We start from the raw sequence: 15,324 nt of genomic DNA, 5'->3' as shown, positions 1-15,324 counted from the left end.
GAATTTATCATTATTTTAAATCGTTATTCTAAAATCAAATTGTGAACACCGAATGGTATGAATCTTCTTATTTTAAAAACATAAGAAAACATTTCTCTCGTGAAAGAACAGATCCGTGTAACATTAAGAAAATTAAGGATTTTTTTAAACATATTTCAAGTTTTCTAAATATTTTGAAAAGCCTTTTCTTTGTAATAACTACAAGTAACTCAGCTCTGTGCATTTAACAAGTTCTATACTTTTATTTGTATACATAAAAATATATCTATGCATGTGTTGATTCTTTCATGCGATTCAATATATATAATATTTTGAAGTCTTATCTAGTTGACATCGGTATATTGGAATTTTGATTTAATTCATTTATATCTATATTTTAATACGTCGTGTGCTTGTTATATTTTATAGTTTGCAAATCATGAATAAAATGCTTTACGCTCTAAATAAATTTACTGATTCGAAAGTTTTAATATCAGGTATTTTGAATATTATCGTTTTTTGTTCCAAACATAGGACGGCGAATGAATTCAAAACATGTAATGTTTTCTATATTCGATGATTATCTTTTGAATATTTCTATTTTTAATACATGAGCTGTATTATAAAAAAAAAATAGTCATGCAATTTTGGTGAGGCAAAAATGTGATGTAATTTGGAATGATGAATTGTGGTATAATGGATAAGAAATTTCGGTATTCGTAAATCTTCTAAGAAGTACTTTCTAATAACACAGCAGCTGCAAGCTCTAAGCTCCAACCGGTTTTTTGTAACGCCTGTTCACACTGGGGACGATTGGCAAGGCCGAGTCTGCAACAAGAGAGGCATATGAAAAAATGTAAATAAATACAAATATTTACATATAAGAACATAGAACAAAATATATTAATTGATGTCATAGATATTTGAATTAACACACCTGGTGAGTTGGTCAATTTTGTAGTGTCGTATTGCAGCATTTGCATCACCGTTTGCTGCTCTTAATGCATTACGCACATCTACTTCCTGTGCAGCTGAACCTAAATCCTTAAGTATTTGCTGAATTTTTTCGTTTTCCTTTGCGGCTTCGGATGGAACAGGCGCATATAAATTTCCACCCCCATTCTCCTGATGCTGCTTTAGCTTCTCCAGACGACGTTGTATTTGCTGGGTCGAGAGTAGTGGTGGAGCTAACGGGGCTGGTCGATGTGGACGTAAATAGTCGTCGAGCGTTACTTCGTCGTAAACCGCAGCGGGCGCTGCAGATGCTGTAGTTAATGCACTACTGAAAATACTGTTGTCAGCCTCAACGGCGTTCAAAGGTATTTGACCATAATACGTTGAGGGTGTCGCAGCTACAGCGTCATATAATTCACGCCCACTGACACTGCCATACAGAGAAGCCGCAGATCCATATATTTTACTACCCTGTGTTGCTTGCGGCACAACTCGATTTGAAAGCGCCACGAAGCTATGGTTTGACTCCTTGTCATTGATTGCGCTACCATATCGATCTGCGTAATTACTCTGATTTTGGTATGCATTTTCGGGAGGTTGAGAGTAATAAGTTGCAGGTGTTGAAGTGCCATTGACACGATCATACCATATTCGATTAATAACATCTTGGGTGTTTTCAGTAAGCACTTCGGTTCTCTCCTCACCACTTGTAGTGGTATTTGTTCCAACAGCCTCTAGGTTATTTAGTTTATGCTGATCATTAAGGCTTTTGCGTGCTTCAGTGATAGCTGCGTTTGAGTATTGTACTTGGTTGTATGTTTCGAGATTTTGCAGTTTAGGAGAAACTCCGCTGCTTGATGCATTTGTTGTGCACGAGATGCTGGTTGAGTTTTTTAAAGGCGTCAAATTTTGTTTGTACACATTTTCCTTACTCGTATACATTTGAATGGAATTGCGTTCGTAATCATTTTGACCCTTACTGCTGTACATATCCTTCTCTAGTTCAGCAATAAAAGATTGGTCCAGCAAAACATTACTCTCTGTAGAATATTCAACCGTTGGCTTTTCCAAGGTGAGTGAAGACAACCTTGTTTGGAGCGAATCTTCGCTTTCAGAGATCACATTATTTTGGTTTTCTGTGCCAAGCGAATGTGGAACATTCTCTTTATTGCCGGAGGAATTTAATGTTCCAGAGAAAAGGCTTTTTCTTGCTGTAGGACTGTTATATAATGACTGTATTGAATTTGCGCGCAATATTGACTGTTGCACCTTGTACGGCGAATGACCTATTACATTTGTGTACACTGCATTATTTCCTGTATTTTGATCATAATTCAAATGCACGCTACTGGTATCAAATGGGTCACGATGTTGCATTGATTGTGATTGTTGTTGTGTGAATTCAATTGTGTTCGAATAAGTGGGTGGCATTTGATAAGGCGGCGGTTGAAGTCGTTGTGCCAGCGGCGAAGTTCCAGTTAAAAATGTTTGTTGTGCTGAGGCGCTACTGTAAGCAAACGAGTTTGCATCGTACACCTCTCCCTCTGTTGGGATATCTATTGGTGCGTCCAATAAACACAAGGAGTTTCTAATATTTACAGACCCGCTTTCATCACAGTTTATGGAAGTTGTAGGAGGCCCAAACTCTGGTGAAATGTCAATCAATATACCCTCTATTTGTTTTTGTTGCGGTGGAGGCGGGCGTTGAGGGCCTTGTTTGGTGTTATTAACTCCCTTTCCTTTTGCGAACTGCACTGATTGATTTCGCTGTAGTTCTGCGGTACGCTCGTTAACCAATTTATTGTACGCAAACTGTTTACTAGATACAGATTTCCGTTCTTTGGCATGATGCGCTGGTTGTTGCAAGTGTGGTTGCATTGAGGCACATTTGCGATTTCTCTCTATAATCAATGTGTTCAATTCAGTAAAATTAGGCGACTGCATATTTTACGTAACTAACCTGATTGGATTTCGGCACTCGCACTCATTGCTCCAGCTCCACCCCAGCAAAATCCGAAGGGTGAACTGGAATGTCCGCCGCTTTGACGAATGCTTTCATGCATTGGTTGTATTAGATCGCTGCTTGTGTGCTTTTGTTTTTCCAATATATTGCGTGGGAAAACTCCAATATCAAATGTTCGTTGGTTTTGACCTTTAATTAGCTTCAAGTCAGCGCGACCATCAATAATGGCCAAGGTGTCGCCAGCATCGATCTGCAGCCGATTCTCTTCACGATAAGAGCGTGCTGCTTTATATAAAGGCGGAGACATTCCTACTAAGAATTCCCTTAAAATAAAAATAGATTATATATTGATATAAGAAAATTAATATTGTAAATGTTCAAGGATATTTACTTCAACGCAGCGAACGTTGGACGTTCTGCAGGTAATTTATCCCAACATTGTAACATCATTTCATACACATCTGGAGGGCAAGCATCTGGCTGATGCAAACGTTCACCCTCTCTATCAATTTTTCGTAATATTTGAGATCCATTTAGTCCAACCCATGGATCTTCACCGAATGTGAACATTTCCCAGAGCGTTACGCCAAACATCCAAGTATCTGAGGCATGTGAAAACTGCCGGAAACGTAAGGATTCTGGTGCGCACCACGGAAAGGGTACCTTTTTGTGTTCAGACATCACATAGCAATCATCTTCTTGCGGAAGTGCTCGCATGAGACCGAAATCGCCGATCTTTATTTTATTGCCGGAAGCAAGTAACACATTTCTACATGCTAAATCTCGATGCAGAAAGCGTTTGTGTTCTAAGTACGCCATACCGGTGACAATTTGTACCGACCAATTCCAAATGTTAGTTAACGGTGTATGTTTGCACTGTTTACGTAATGTATCCAACAGCGAACCACGCTCCGCTAATTCTGTGATCATCATCATTGGCTGGGATAAAACAACACCGTACAAACGCACCAAATTCGAATGGTCCAAAGCATGCATTGCCTGCACCTCACGGAAGAAATCATCAATTATACCCGGTTGCGTGAGATTATCCGATTTTAGCACCTGCAATCAAACATTAATATTGTAGTATAATATTGATTTGTACTTTTCTTAACAAAAACAAACCTTCACAGCAACGGGCATTACTTTTCCATTTGGGACGGAGTGCCATTCCCCACGCCTCACCACCCCGAATGAGCCATCACCTAATTTGATGCCAAGTGTAATATCTTTTTCGTGTATAAGACACGTAAGTTGAGTATTTTGATGTTCCTTATTAACAGCTTGTTGTGACTTTTTCGATGACGGTTGCTTTCCGCCGCCAATCAGTTTTGAGAGAATATTTTTACGCCACTGATGTGCTTTTTTCTTCCGCACGGCCTCCATAAGTCTACGTACGGCAGGTTTTCCCAAACCACAACGTTCGAGATCCTCCGGTAGCACATAATCAAAATGGGCCAATCGGGTCACTTGCAAATCATCGCGTATACGTTCCAGGAACTGCTCAAGTTGTACCTCGTGCAACAGGTCTTCCAACCACTCAGTTTCTGCAATTGAACTGGAGAAACTGAAGATCGAACTTGAAGTTGCAGCAAATGTGTCACTGTTTACCGCAGAAGTCATCTTCTTTTTTAAAGAACTATCTAAATATGAAAAGAATAAGAGTTTTAATAAAAATAAAGCTTAAAATTAAAGAAAGTTACTAAATATTTTTATCTGGGTTCAAGTGGCGAAAGATAGTTAACATATTACATCAGAACAATTTAGCAGTCATTACCGCCAATATAAATGCCTTGAACAGTGTTAATCCATGGTTTTGTTTTGTGGACATCTTAAAATTCAAACGAACTGTTTAAATGGGTTCAGACCATAAGAAGAGGGGTGTTAGGTGTGTTGGTTGCTCCAATTGCAACTTTTCGAGCATTTCCGCAATTTTATTATCGTAATAATCGTCCACCTGTGCTCGCTATTTGTCGAATTGTTGAAAATTTCGAGCATACATTTTCTTTACATAATGTTCAAGTACCAATAAGACAAAAAACCGCTCGAAGTAATAAAAAATACTGCAATTTGTCGATTCTAAGACTATCTCGGACTGTCTCAAAACATAACCTGGCAGATTTTGAGAAAGGATTTGGGCTTGCGTCCGTATGAAATTGTTCTCACTCAAGAAACGAAGCCATTGGACCACCGTGAACTTCGGAAATTTGCTGTTGTTGCCTTGGAATTGGAAGAAGTTGATCTTGACAAAATCCGATTCCAACAAGACGGGGTTACTTGCCACAAAGAACGTGCAATAACCGAATTATTGCGAGAAGAGTTTAAAGATTCGATTCAAGAAATTGTGCCATTGAATGAGCTCCAAGAAGTTTTGAGTTAATACCATTATACTATTTCTTGTGGTGTTATTTGAAGCCATTGGTCTTTAGCAGTAAACCAGATTCTCTTCAAGCTTTAGAAGTCAATATTGAACGTGCTATTCATAAAATAAATAGTAATTCATTATATTAGGGATATGAGGTGTCGACCAAGGTCTAGACAAGTTTCATTCATATTCAGCGCCTAAATACATAATTTTTAACTTGTCTATTTAATTTAGATCAAATATTAGAAATTTTGACCAACCCAAATGGTTTAAAGTTAGTTGCAAAAGCGGAAATCTCGATATTGACTATATTGGGGTCAAAGAAAGATCTGAGATCAACTTTTGACATTCGTCAGGTATACTTGAGAATATATTTTGAAGCAAATTTATAAATACAGTTGAACTTCCATAACTCGAACTCTTGAATTGGCAATATAAGTCTCTCTAACTCGTTTTTTTGTCGATCATGCTGAATCGAATTAGGTAAGTTCCACTGTATATATTTTTTTGTTAGTGTAAAATATAATTAATTCATTATGTGTAGTATACTATGATAGTTGGTAATATTTACCAGATTTTATCTATTTCTGGAATTACTACATATTATTAGTAGAAAAAGATGCTGAGTTTTATTAAGGGACCACACAAACGATCATCAATATACAAAGAGTCAAGTCAACCGGATGTTTGAAAATGCTTATATTAGTTATATGAGAGATGTTATTAGCAGATAACTTTCATATTGTGCGTAAAATCAACCAGAAGTTCGAAAATCTTCATAACAGTTATAAAAGGGCTAGGGAAAGTATTGAACCGATTTAACCCATTTTGGACCCAGGCTTATTATTACAGTGTCACTAAAATATATGAAGCTACTGACGTTTGCGTGCCACTGAAAAAAGCTACAAACATACACATGTGAAACGAATGGTTATCACTATACCAAAAATAATGTAAACAAACGTGCATGTGTATAAGTATAGAAATGTGAAAGAAACATCATTTAAACTTGAACTTTCAGTGAGCACTTTATTGTAATAATGGTTTCAATAGTTATTTGTGTTGGGCAAGCAAGCATATAAATATTCAATGCCTGTTATTTTTTGTACATACGAATGGAATGACAGAATAAAGAAACACAACAAAATGCGATTACATCAGTTCCATTTCAATTATATCATCGCTCGAGCGTCTGATGTGGTAAGGCAGGGGGATGTAGTGGCCTTATGCATATAAATAAATTGAGAAAAAGTGGAATTAGGCGCACTTGCCCCTGAGGGAAATATTTTGCCATTTAATATCGTAAACAGTGAAAGAGCCTCCAGTTTGATAACAAATCCTGCAAGTGAAAACTATTTTATCTAATCAGAATTTCTTCCCGACAACTTTTCAGTGTTTATTGGACTGATTACTAGAATATGTTATGTATTTAAGTATATGAACTTATTAATAAAAATATAATTATAGACTGTTCGTGCAAGAGACAAGTTAAGGTAGCGATGCATGAATTTTTTGCAGTCAAGGACTGCAACATTGTAGCATTCCACAACGATATTTGATAAAAGTTTTACACAGTTACGGAGAGATCAAAATTTTTTATATTTGTATCATGTCAATGATAAGAGTCCAGATATCACGAACGAGAAAGTTAAATTTTATTCAACAAATTAAAACATACTGCAAGTCAATTGAGCTCTTGTGGCTATACTAATCAGCAGTTTCGATATGAATACTTAGTAAGTTATCTGAAAGCTAAATAAATATTTAAGTAATACTAATTTATTATGAAAGTATAGTAAATTGTGACAAGTGGTTATTTCTCAATGAAAATATTGTATACTTATTATTTATAAATATGAAATGATGCTGTGCGCATTCATATGTACATTTGCGTCATTCATCATAATTAGCTTATTTTTCGCAGTTGTGATTATATTTAACTCTTGTGTATTCTTGGAGGGAAATAGTAGTTACTGGCTAAAGTTTGAATTTTAATAGAATTAAGCAAACTTTACACTGAGTGGAGACATTTCATTTCAAAATAATTAATATGTGAAAACCGATTGAATGCTGTGATGTACAAACATTTATGGAATTTTAAATTACAACTTACTTCCATATGAATAATTCCACTTAACATGAACCAATTTTCACACAAATGCATTGGAATGCAATCACAAAGAAAAAGATTAATATAAAGGAATGATGATAAACTAAAATAATAAAATGTTTATTTATACTCGTATACACATGTATGGAATCAATGCAGTACTTACATAGTATATACAGAAATTATGATATAAATATGTATTTATTTCCGGTATGACGGTTGCGGGCGCATTACTTTTTAATTTGGAATTGCTTTTGTGCAAACAGGTTGTAAATGAAGCTAAATCTTTTTACCAGCCTAAAATACCATAGAGTGTGTCAAATTCAAACGATTTCTTGTTTATTTGTAATTGTATAAATATCGCAAGAAATCAGTGGTTTAGTTAATCTAAAATAAGCATTTCTGGATGATGTTGTTGTTGCGGAGTTTCTTAACTCTTCTGGGGAAGGGGAGTCGAAATCAGTACAATATCAATATGTCAATTGCAGATAAGTACGAGTATAGCAAACCAAAATCCAGAACAAAATTTCGCGAGGGTTATTCTGGTTTCGAATCATCTTTTGAAAAATTCATATTGTTATGATATAACAACAAATCTGCAAAGCCAAAAGTTTGATTCCACCTATTTTCACATTGGCGGAGGAAATACTGAAAAGATTTGTCTTGGGGAAATTTTGTTGATTTTGTTTTAGTGGTTTGGGACACGACTCTTGCAATTTTTTTTATCCACATAAGCTCGACCTTAATGCGATTCCTTTTTCGTATAAAAATTAAGTGTTGGGTTTTGTCCGGGATAATCTGTTAAACTACTGAACCGATTTTAGTAAATATAGATAGGAAAGTTAATATCTCAATTATGTTAAAAGTCAAAACAAAAATTAGAAAAATATAATCGATAAAAAATGTGATAGGTCTTATGAATTCAGATATTATTCAGGCGATACAAACATGCACGTAAATGCACTTACGGTTCCCCACGGACATCATGTTGATTACTGTGATCTTTAAACATTTTTATTTTCTTCTTCCAAATAAAATAAAAGATAACATTGGTGACCGTATTGTAAACCTTAATAAAATTGCTGGCAAATTTATTCATTTGCAAGTTGCATTGAAAGTCAGGATTGAAAAAATTTTGAACTCAAATTCATAATCAGCACACCTCACGGATCTCATATCACATCAGTGACAATTTTTTTCAATATTTTATTAAACCTCAAGAAGTATCCAATAACGTTTTCGCATTTATTCGTAAGTATTTTTTCGCTTCCTTGAATAGATTACTATAATATTATTTAGTGTATACCATAGCTACAGCAACGCGTGGTTTAATTTAAACTTCGCATGTTTTTTTGAATCGGTAAATTTTTATTTCTGTAAGTTAGTAGTACTGTTAGTGACATCTATGCTAAATTTCACGTCAAAATACTATTAGTATTAGAGATGAATTCTCCGACTTTTACTATGTCTGAATTTATTAAACAAAGAAGTGCGATAATGCACCATCTCATACTGCATTAGTTATTCGTTATCATTTCGCCACATTTTCAACTAATATCGTGCCGCAACCATCACCGCATTCGCCAGATATACCTTCGTGTAACTTCTGGCTATTCAGCAAATTCACATGACCCCTCCGAGAACACCGTTTTCACTGAATTGAGAATATAAAACAGAATCGAAGAAGGCTCTGATGGCCATCACGACGGTGGATTTTTCCAAGTGCTATGATGACTGGAAAATTCGTTGGCATAAGTGCATTGCAGCGGGAGGGGATTACTTTAAAGGAGATAAAATGGACGAAACTCACCTTTCAATTTGATCACAGTAGTATAACTCAATTCTATCTCGATTAGGTTTAGGTGAACAAAATTATTAAACCCTATAGCAATATGTCGCATGAGTATAAAAATTGGTGGTAGGAATAAACATAGAGATCCATTGAGAATTTCTTGTAGCAAATCGTAATTTTCAAATCTATGAAGCACTGAAAATAGGAACGACAGTTTTATCAATATAATTAAACTACAATATATTGCTAACTTTTGTACAATGAGAATCTACTTTTATCTTAAACTGGGGTATCATATCGAATGATGCTCTACCGAATCGATATTGATACGTGCTTGGAAAGTATTTCACCACCGGTAAAACATAATAAACTAAATTGAAACACAATTGCCGCATCTCCTCCATATACCTGCATTTTTTGCTTCACACTATCAAAGATACATACAAGGTGAGTTCCAAAGTAAACAGGACTTTTTGAATCTAGATCCCCCTGGTGGCACCATCTATATGTCGACTGTCATCGATTGTCCAGTGAGATTTCAACGATTGGAAGTAAAGTTATTACATTTTAAAATTGGTAAAACTTTTACCGAAACGTTTCAATTGATGAAGCAAGTTTATGGCGATGATTGCCTATCCCGTAGCAGAGTGCACGAGTAGTTTTCAACGTTTTCAAAGGAGGACATAAATGACGATCAACATGTGGCCCAATCAAAATTCGTGATCACCGGAAATTCCATCGAAACTGTGCGTGAATTCATCAAAAATCAGCCGAAATCATCATTGAAATTCATGCACAAATTGACTGACAACCAAAAATTGCTCAGAATCCAACATTCAAAGGACGATTATTTGACCAAAAACCTCATTTTAACCAATGACCACTCCCCGTATTCACCTGATATGCCATAGTGCGACTTCTTCCTTTTCGGAAAAATGCATTTGCCATGAAAGGAAAGCGTTATGCAGACGTAGAGGCCATTCAAAAGGCTTGTACCGGCATACTGGCGGCCATACCGGCCAACGAGCTAAAACACTCGTTCGACATGCTTTTGGACAGTGCAAAAAGCTGTATTGAGGCAGGAGGACACTATTTTGAAAAAACCATTTGTTCTGTTTTTTTAAGTCTTGTTTACTTTGGAACCCACCTTGTATATTTTCCATTCTGTGTCAGATACCGGGGGATAATGTTACTGCACCGGCGCACTAGTTTCTTAGCGGTTGTTGAACTTTTAATGGGAGTTAAAAAAATAAAATAGTGGAACATTACTTGCGCATTATTCCATTCTCAGAGCAATCAAGTAATACAGGTATTGACTATTAAAGCAAACCAGTGAAGATTACAATGTTTTGATTATTTATATAATAATTTTATTTCTTACTTAAGTTTTTATTAAAATTAGTTCACATATTTTTAATATAATATGTAATATATTTCTGACGTCCCCAACTGATATCCCTGAATTATTAAAGTGATATGACAAAAGCATATAATCCGGCAAAGCGATTTCGAATTTTCTTATTTCCTGCGGTGAAACGCAAGCAATGATTTTTCTGCATTAAAATTCTCATATAAATATTTTTCTTCTCGATTTGATTTTTTAACAGATGAAACAACAGATAACAGCTAATGATTCATTACAGAAGATCAAACTACTTAATTAAACATAATAATACGGAATTTTTTGATCGGATATATTTACATAGAAATATAATAATAATCATATTTTTATTAAAATTTAAGTATAGTTCTGTTTGACCCACCCCCTTTCGTCTATACAATTTTCTTAAACATTAAGTAAGCCTAAATTTATACCTAAACATAACGGTTTAAGGAAAAGTTGCTATGTAATTGAAAAGATTAAGAGATATACTATAAGTTAAGAGGAAATTATAGACAAGAAATAAAAAAAAAAACACGCCAAATACAAAGCAACGTCGCTGGCAACTTACAAAGCCGGAAGCTCGATCCTGGGGAAACATCACATTTTCTGGGCCTACCCTTAAATGACCTTGATGACAACTTATCTGAACCTTATAACTCTAACGGGGGCTAGGTAACCGCTACAACAACAACCCGAACTAGGAACAATACCTCTAAATTACTTCAGGAATATTTTCTGCCCCTACAAAAACAACATGCTCAGAGATTTATCATCAAACATAAGTAAAAACGTAAACTTTGGCAAACCAAATAAAAAAATTTAAAAAAAATTTATAATGCATTTTACACTTATATTTTTAACTTTTATATCCACTAATTCTTCACTAATTCGTTTCTAATAATTTATATTATAATAAATAGTGCAAAAATAACTTTAACTCCATATCATACTTTAGTTAAAATCCATTTATTCATAAAATAAGAAAATGGTTGTAAACAAGCAAAAAATTAGTGTTACCATATGTTGTAATGGAATAAAAATAAAAAAAGGAAGATTATGACGTTATAACTAATTTCATTATCGTGTGATGAGTAATGTAAAACCTTTCAGAATTCTCATTATCTTCATAAATCCCTGTGTTGGATCGGCCAGGGTTATTTTGCAGAAAGGAATTATATGCGGAAAACTAATGTGTTATATATTTCCTGTCATTGGGGTATTATTTGTTTTCTTTATTTCTTTTGGTTCTTCTGTAAAATATGAACGTAAGGTAGCACTGATTATTAGTTAGAAAGCAACCCTTTTGTTATTGTATGAACAAAAATAATTGGACAAAAGTTAAATGTTGAATAAAAGTTATTTTTGCATTATTTAATATAAAATACATGGTTAGAAAGGAATTAGTGAAGTGTTAGTGGATATAAAAGTTAAAATATAACTATAAAATTCATTATAAATGGGAGAAACACGGGGGAAACTTTAGTATACCATCCCACGATTTCAGGGTTAAAAGTGGTATGGTTGGATAGTGCTGATGCTCCAGATTAAGAATATATATAATTATTGCCGCCGCAAACTTATAAGGGGTATTCTCTTGCTCTTGCAAGATTGCAGATTGCAAAAATACTATACCGAAATATACAAGAGCACGAGAGCACCCATTGCAGAATCTAGTGATATATGAATGGCTAATTCGGTCAATTTGTTGTGAATGACTATTAAGCATGGCTATTGTGAATTGGCGCACCTTCTGCATACATTTTTAAGAAAAAAAACTGTAACAAATCTTTAAAATTTAAATAGAAATAATAAAATCCATTTAAAACTTATCTTCCTCAACAATTTAACGACGTAATATGTCTTTATGTAAAATGGCAACTACAACAGGGTTGCAATTATATTTTTGCGTGACATTGCACGCAAATATACATAGGTTTTGGTCTGACATATTTCACAGCCCTTGCAAATATTTTTCTGCGTGTGTTTGTTGTTGTGCCGTTGTAAATCTGCAATTCTTGCACCGTGCACCGGGTCTTGCAAGAGCAAGAGAATACCCCTATTATCCTTTTTCTTGCTATATCATGAGTAATAATCAAAAAAGGAGTTTTACTCGAAAAAAAAACTCTGAGGAAAACGAGCGTTGCCACATCTCAAACACCAAATTTGTAGGATTCTTAACGATTTTTCTTTGTTTATATACATATGTATACATATATACTATACATATGTATGTAAGTATATGTATAATATGCGATTTATGTTTAATAAAAATAAATAAGTAAAAATCTATAATAATATTGTAAAATTTATATCATATCGGGGTGACTGAAGTACTTTCGCGTAATACTCCTTTCTGCGTTGGCGGCCTTCGGCCGCGCTTTAAAAAAATAACCCTGGTCGAGCGAATACCCGGGGTCACTGAAGTACTTTCGCATAGTACTCCTTTCTGCGTTAAAATAAAAAAAATATATTGAGTTTCGTTATAAAGTGGTTATATTTTTTGGTTATCTTGCACTAATATTCAAACAAAGTTTGAGTTTTCATTATAAAATGGTTAAATATTATTATATAATATTATTATATAATATTAGTATATTATATTACATATTTGTTTATTAAATTTAATTAAAGAACATATCCATATGAATGGATAGAGAAATTTTTGGGAAAAAAAGGCATTTCAGCGAATTTCCTTATTATCACATGGCAGCGCTCCATTTCGTCGTAATTTTAGCACACACATGATGTTCACTACGAGTGTAAAATGTAATTTTTAAAATAAAGATTTCTTCGGTAAAAAAACTGTTAAAAGTGTAAAATGTGGATTTATTTAAAAGTTTATAGTTTAAGTTATAGTAAAATAGCTTGTTGAAATGCTCGAATTTTGGGAATTTTTGAACTTTAAGTTCGAATATCTCGTAAACTAAGAGTTTGCGGTACCTATAACCCTATATATTTTTTAATCAGGAGGACTTCCTCTTTCCAACGGTACCTTCAAATCGCGGCGCCAAAGAAATCGGAATTGTGCCATATTCTTAATCTGGAGCATCAGCACTATCCAACCATACCACTTTTAACCCTGAAATCGTGGGATGGTATACTAAAGCCGACCCGTGTGAGCTGTTTATGCTTTTTATGCTTTCATTAGCATTAGTTAGAAAACACAATTTAATTCAAAATAATTAGTAAATGCATTAGTAATACTTTGTTTCATATTATGTCGTTGGATTTACCTGATTGTACATAGATGTTTACATATATGATTTGTATCCATGCAGATGTAAACAATGAAGAGAATGTTGGCAGCAAAGGCAACAGCTGCTTTCTGAAGCCTGTTTTTGCGACAGAGGGAAGTCTTTAAGTTGGTGGAAGAATGGGGAAAACTGGATTTTGCAATCATGTATCGCGAAGACAAACTTTGTTGTTGCTGCGAAATCAGTCAATAAAAAGCATTTGATAACGCCTCTATTGTGAGCCCATGTTTGTTATATTAGCTGTGTCTCTGTACAGGCTTGCAGTAATGTGATGGGCCAAGAGCAACTGGCTTGTATTTTTTGTAGTCTATTTATTTATAACTATGGCCAGTCGATAATAATCACTAATGTTTAAAAATAGAATGCAAGCCACAATAATAGTAAATATCTATTTTTTCGTTTTCGTTACATATTTATTTCAGCAGATTCTCTTTTCACTGAATTTGCTTTGGCATTTTCTAGAGACAATATTATTTGTGTAATTTTATATTTAATTACTATTACTGATTAAAAAATATCCGATTGGAATTTAATTGAAGGCGTACACGATTTCAATTGACGATCATTTATATTTGTTCAAAATACAAATATTCAACATTTTTAAATAACTACAAGTTTCGGTTCTGTACACTGGTATGAGTTAGTACAAAATATGCTTAAAATCACAAGTGTAACAAGCAATCTTACTAATTGAAAAAATAAAATGAAATTCTCCAATTGAATAGCACGAATGAAATAAAGATAAATGAAGGAATACACAAAGCCAACAAAACATGGCATATGGGAAATATAGGATTGCCAAGTTCTCACAATTATTCAACAGAACCAGGGTAACCATGTCGTTCATATGCATTACAAATTATAAAAACTGGAAATCAGAGAACTTTACGTATGACATTGGTACACAAATAACGAAAATGTTAAAATTTCTGCTGCAGAGCTGGAAGTGGTGAAACTCTTCCATCTCGACCGAGTTAGCCAAAAATATTTTTACGTTCTTCGCGCCGTGAACCTTCTCTATTATAAACGTTCTCTGTCTATTATAAACGTTCTCTGTTTATGATAAACGTTCTCTGTATATGATATACGGTCTCTGACAGTGATTTTAATATTTAACAGATGTCGCTTGCGTATCTCACAACTCAGGGTGAAATAAAATAATGAGTTTCTAATTTAAAGTCAGCGCCGAAAAGTATGTAACATGTATGGTGTGAAGATCATTGTGAATACTATCGTTAGTGCTCTGCAAGGTAATGGGTGTTTTATAAACGTTATTTAATTTTTATTGTAAAATAGTTTTTTTATTGATTTATTTTTATTATATTTGTTTCAAATGGAGACAATTTGAATTATAAGTATTCGCGTATGGTTAAATTTCTTTCGTAATTATGTTCATTTAATCAGAAAGTGAGCGAGACCAATTTCAAATGTTGATTTTCCGTCTTAATTGATAACACTATTATTTGTTCCTAAAATATGTAATGTTTTGTGGTCAAATTCCTCCCAAATATAAATATAAACGT

General features: G+C 34.1%; 1 protein-coding gene across 1 annotated transcript; it reads right to left on the bottom strand.

The window, feature by feature from the left end:
• Positions 1–216: 216 nt before the first annotated feature.
• On the bottom strand, positions 217–14,529 carry LOC120770496 (ack-related non-receptor tyrosine kinase). Its single transcript, XM_040098019.1, has 6 exons — positions 13,781–14,529; positions 4,022–4,539; positions 3,288–3,958; positions 2,894–3,219; positions 917–2,834; positions 217–807 (listed from the first exon to the last, which is right to left on the bottom strand). The coding sequence occupies exons 2-6, from the start codon at positions 4,517–4,519 to the stop codon at positions 708–710; spliced, it is 3,513 nt and encodes a 1,170-aa protein (XP_039953953.1). The 5' UTR covers positions 4,520–4,539; positions 13,781–14,529; the 3' UTR covers positions 217–707.
• Between the last annotated feature and the right edge of the window lie 795 nt (positions 14,530–15,324).

This window comes from Bactrocera tryoni, chromosome 3 (assembly GCF_016617805.1).
Source record: "Bactrocera tryoni isolate S06 chromosome 3, CSIRO_BtryS06_freeze2, whole genome shotgun sequence".
Lineage (NCBI taxonomy): Eukaryota > Metazoa > Arthropoda > Insecta > Diptera > Tephritidae > Bactrocera > Bactrocera tryoni.
The sequence above is the reverse complement of the archived record's forward strand: the minus strand, read 5'-3'. Positions and strand labels throughout refer to the sequence as shown.

What these genes read in the sequence shown, in the direction of transcription:
- LOC120770496 (XM_040098019.1), bottom strand. Translation starts at nt 4,519, where the DNA reads ATGACTTCTGCGGTAAACAGTGACACATTTGCTGCAACTTCAAGTTCG. An exon ending in CCAACGTTCGCTGCGTTGAA is followed by an intron (nt 3,220 to 3,287) that starts GTAAATATCCTT and finishes TTTTATTTTAAG; the next exon opens with GGAATTCTTAGTAGGAATGT. An exon ending in AAAATTGACCAACTCACCAG is followed by an intron (nt 808 to 916) that starts GTGTGTTAATTC and finishes CTCTTGTTGCAG; the next exon opens with ACTCGGCCTTGCCAATCGTC.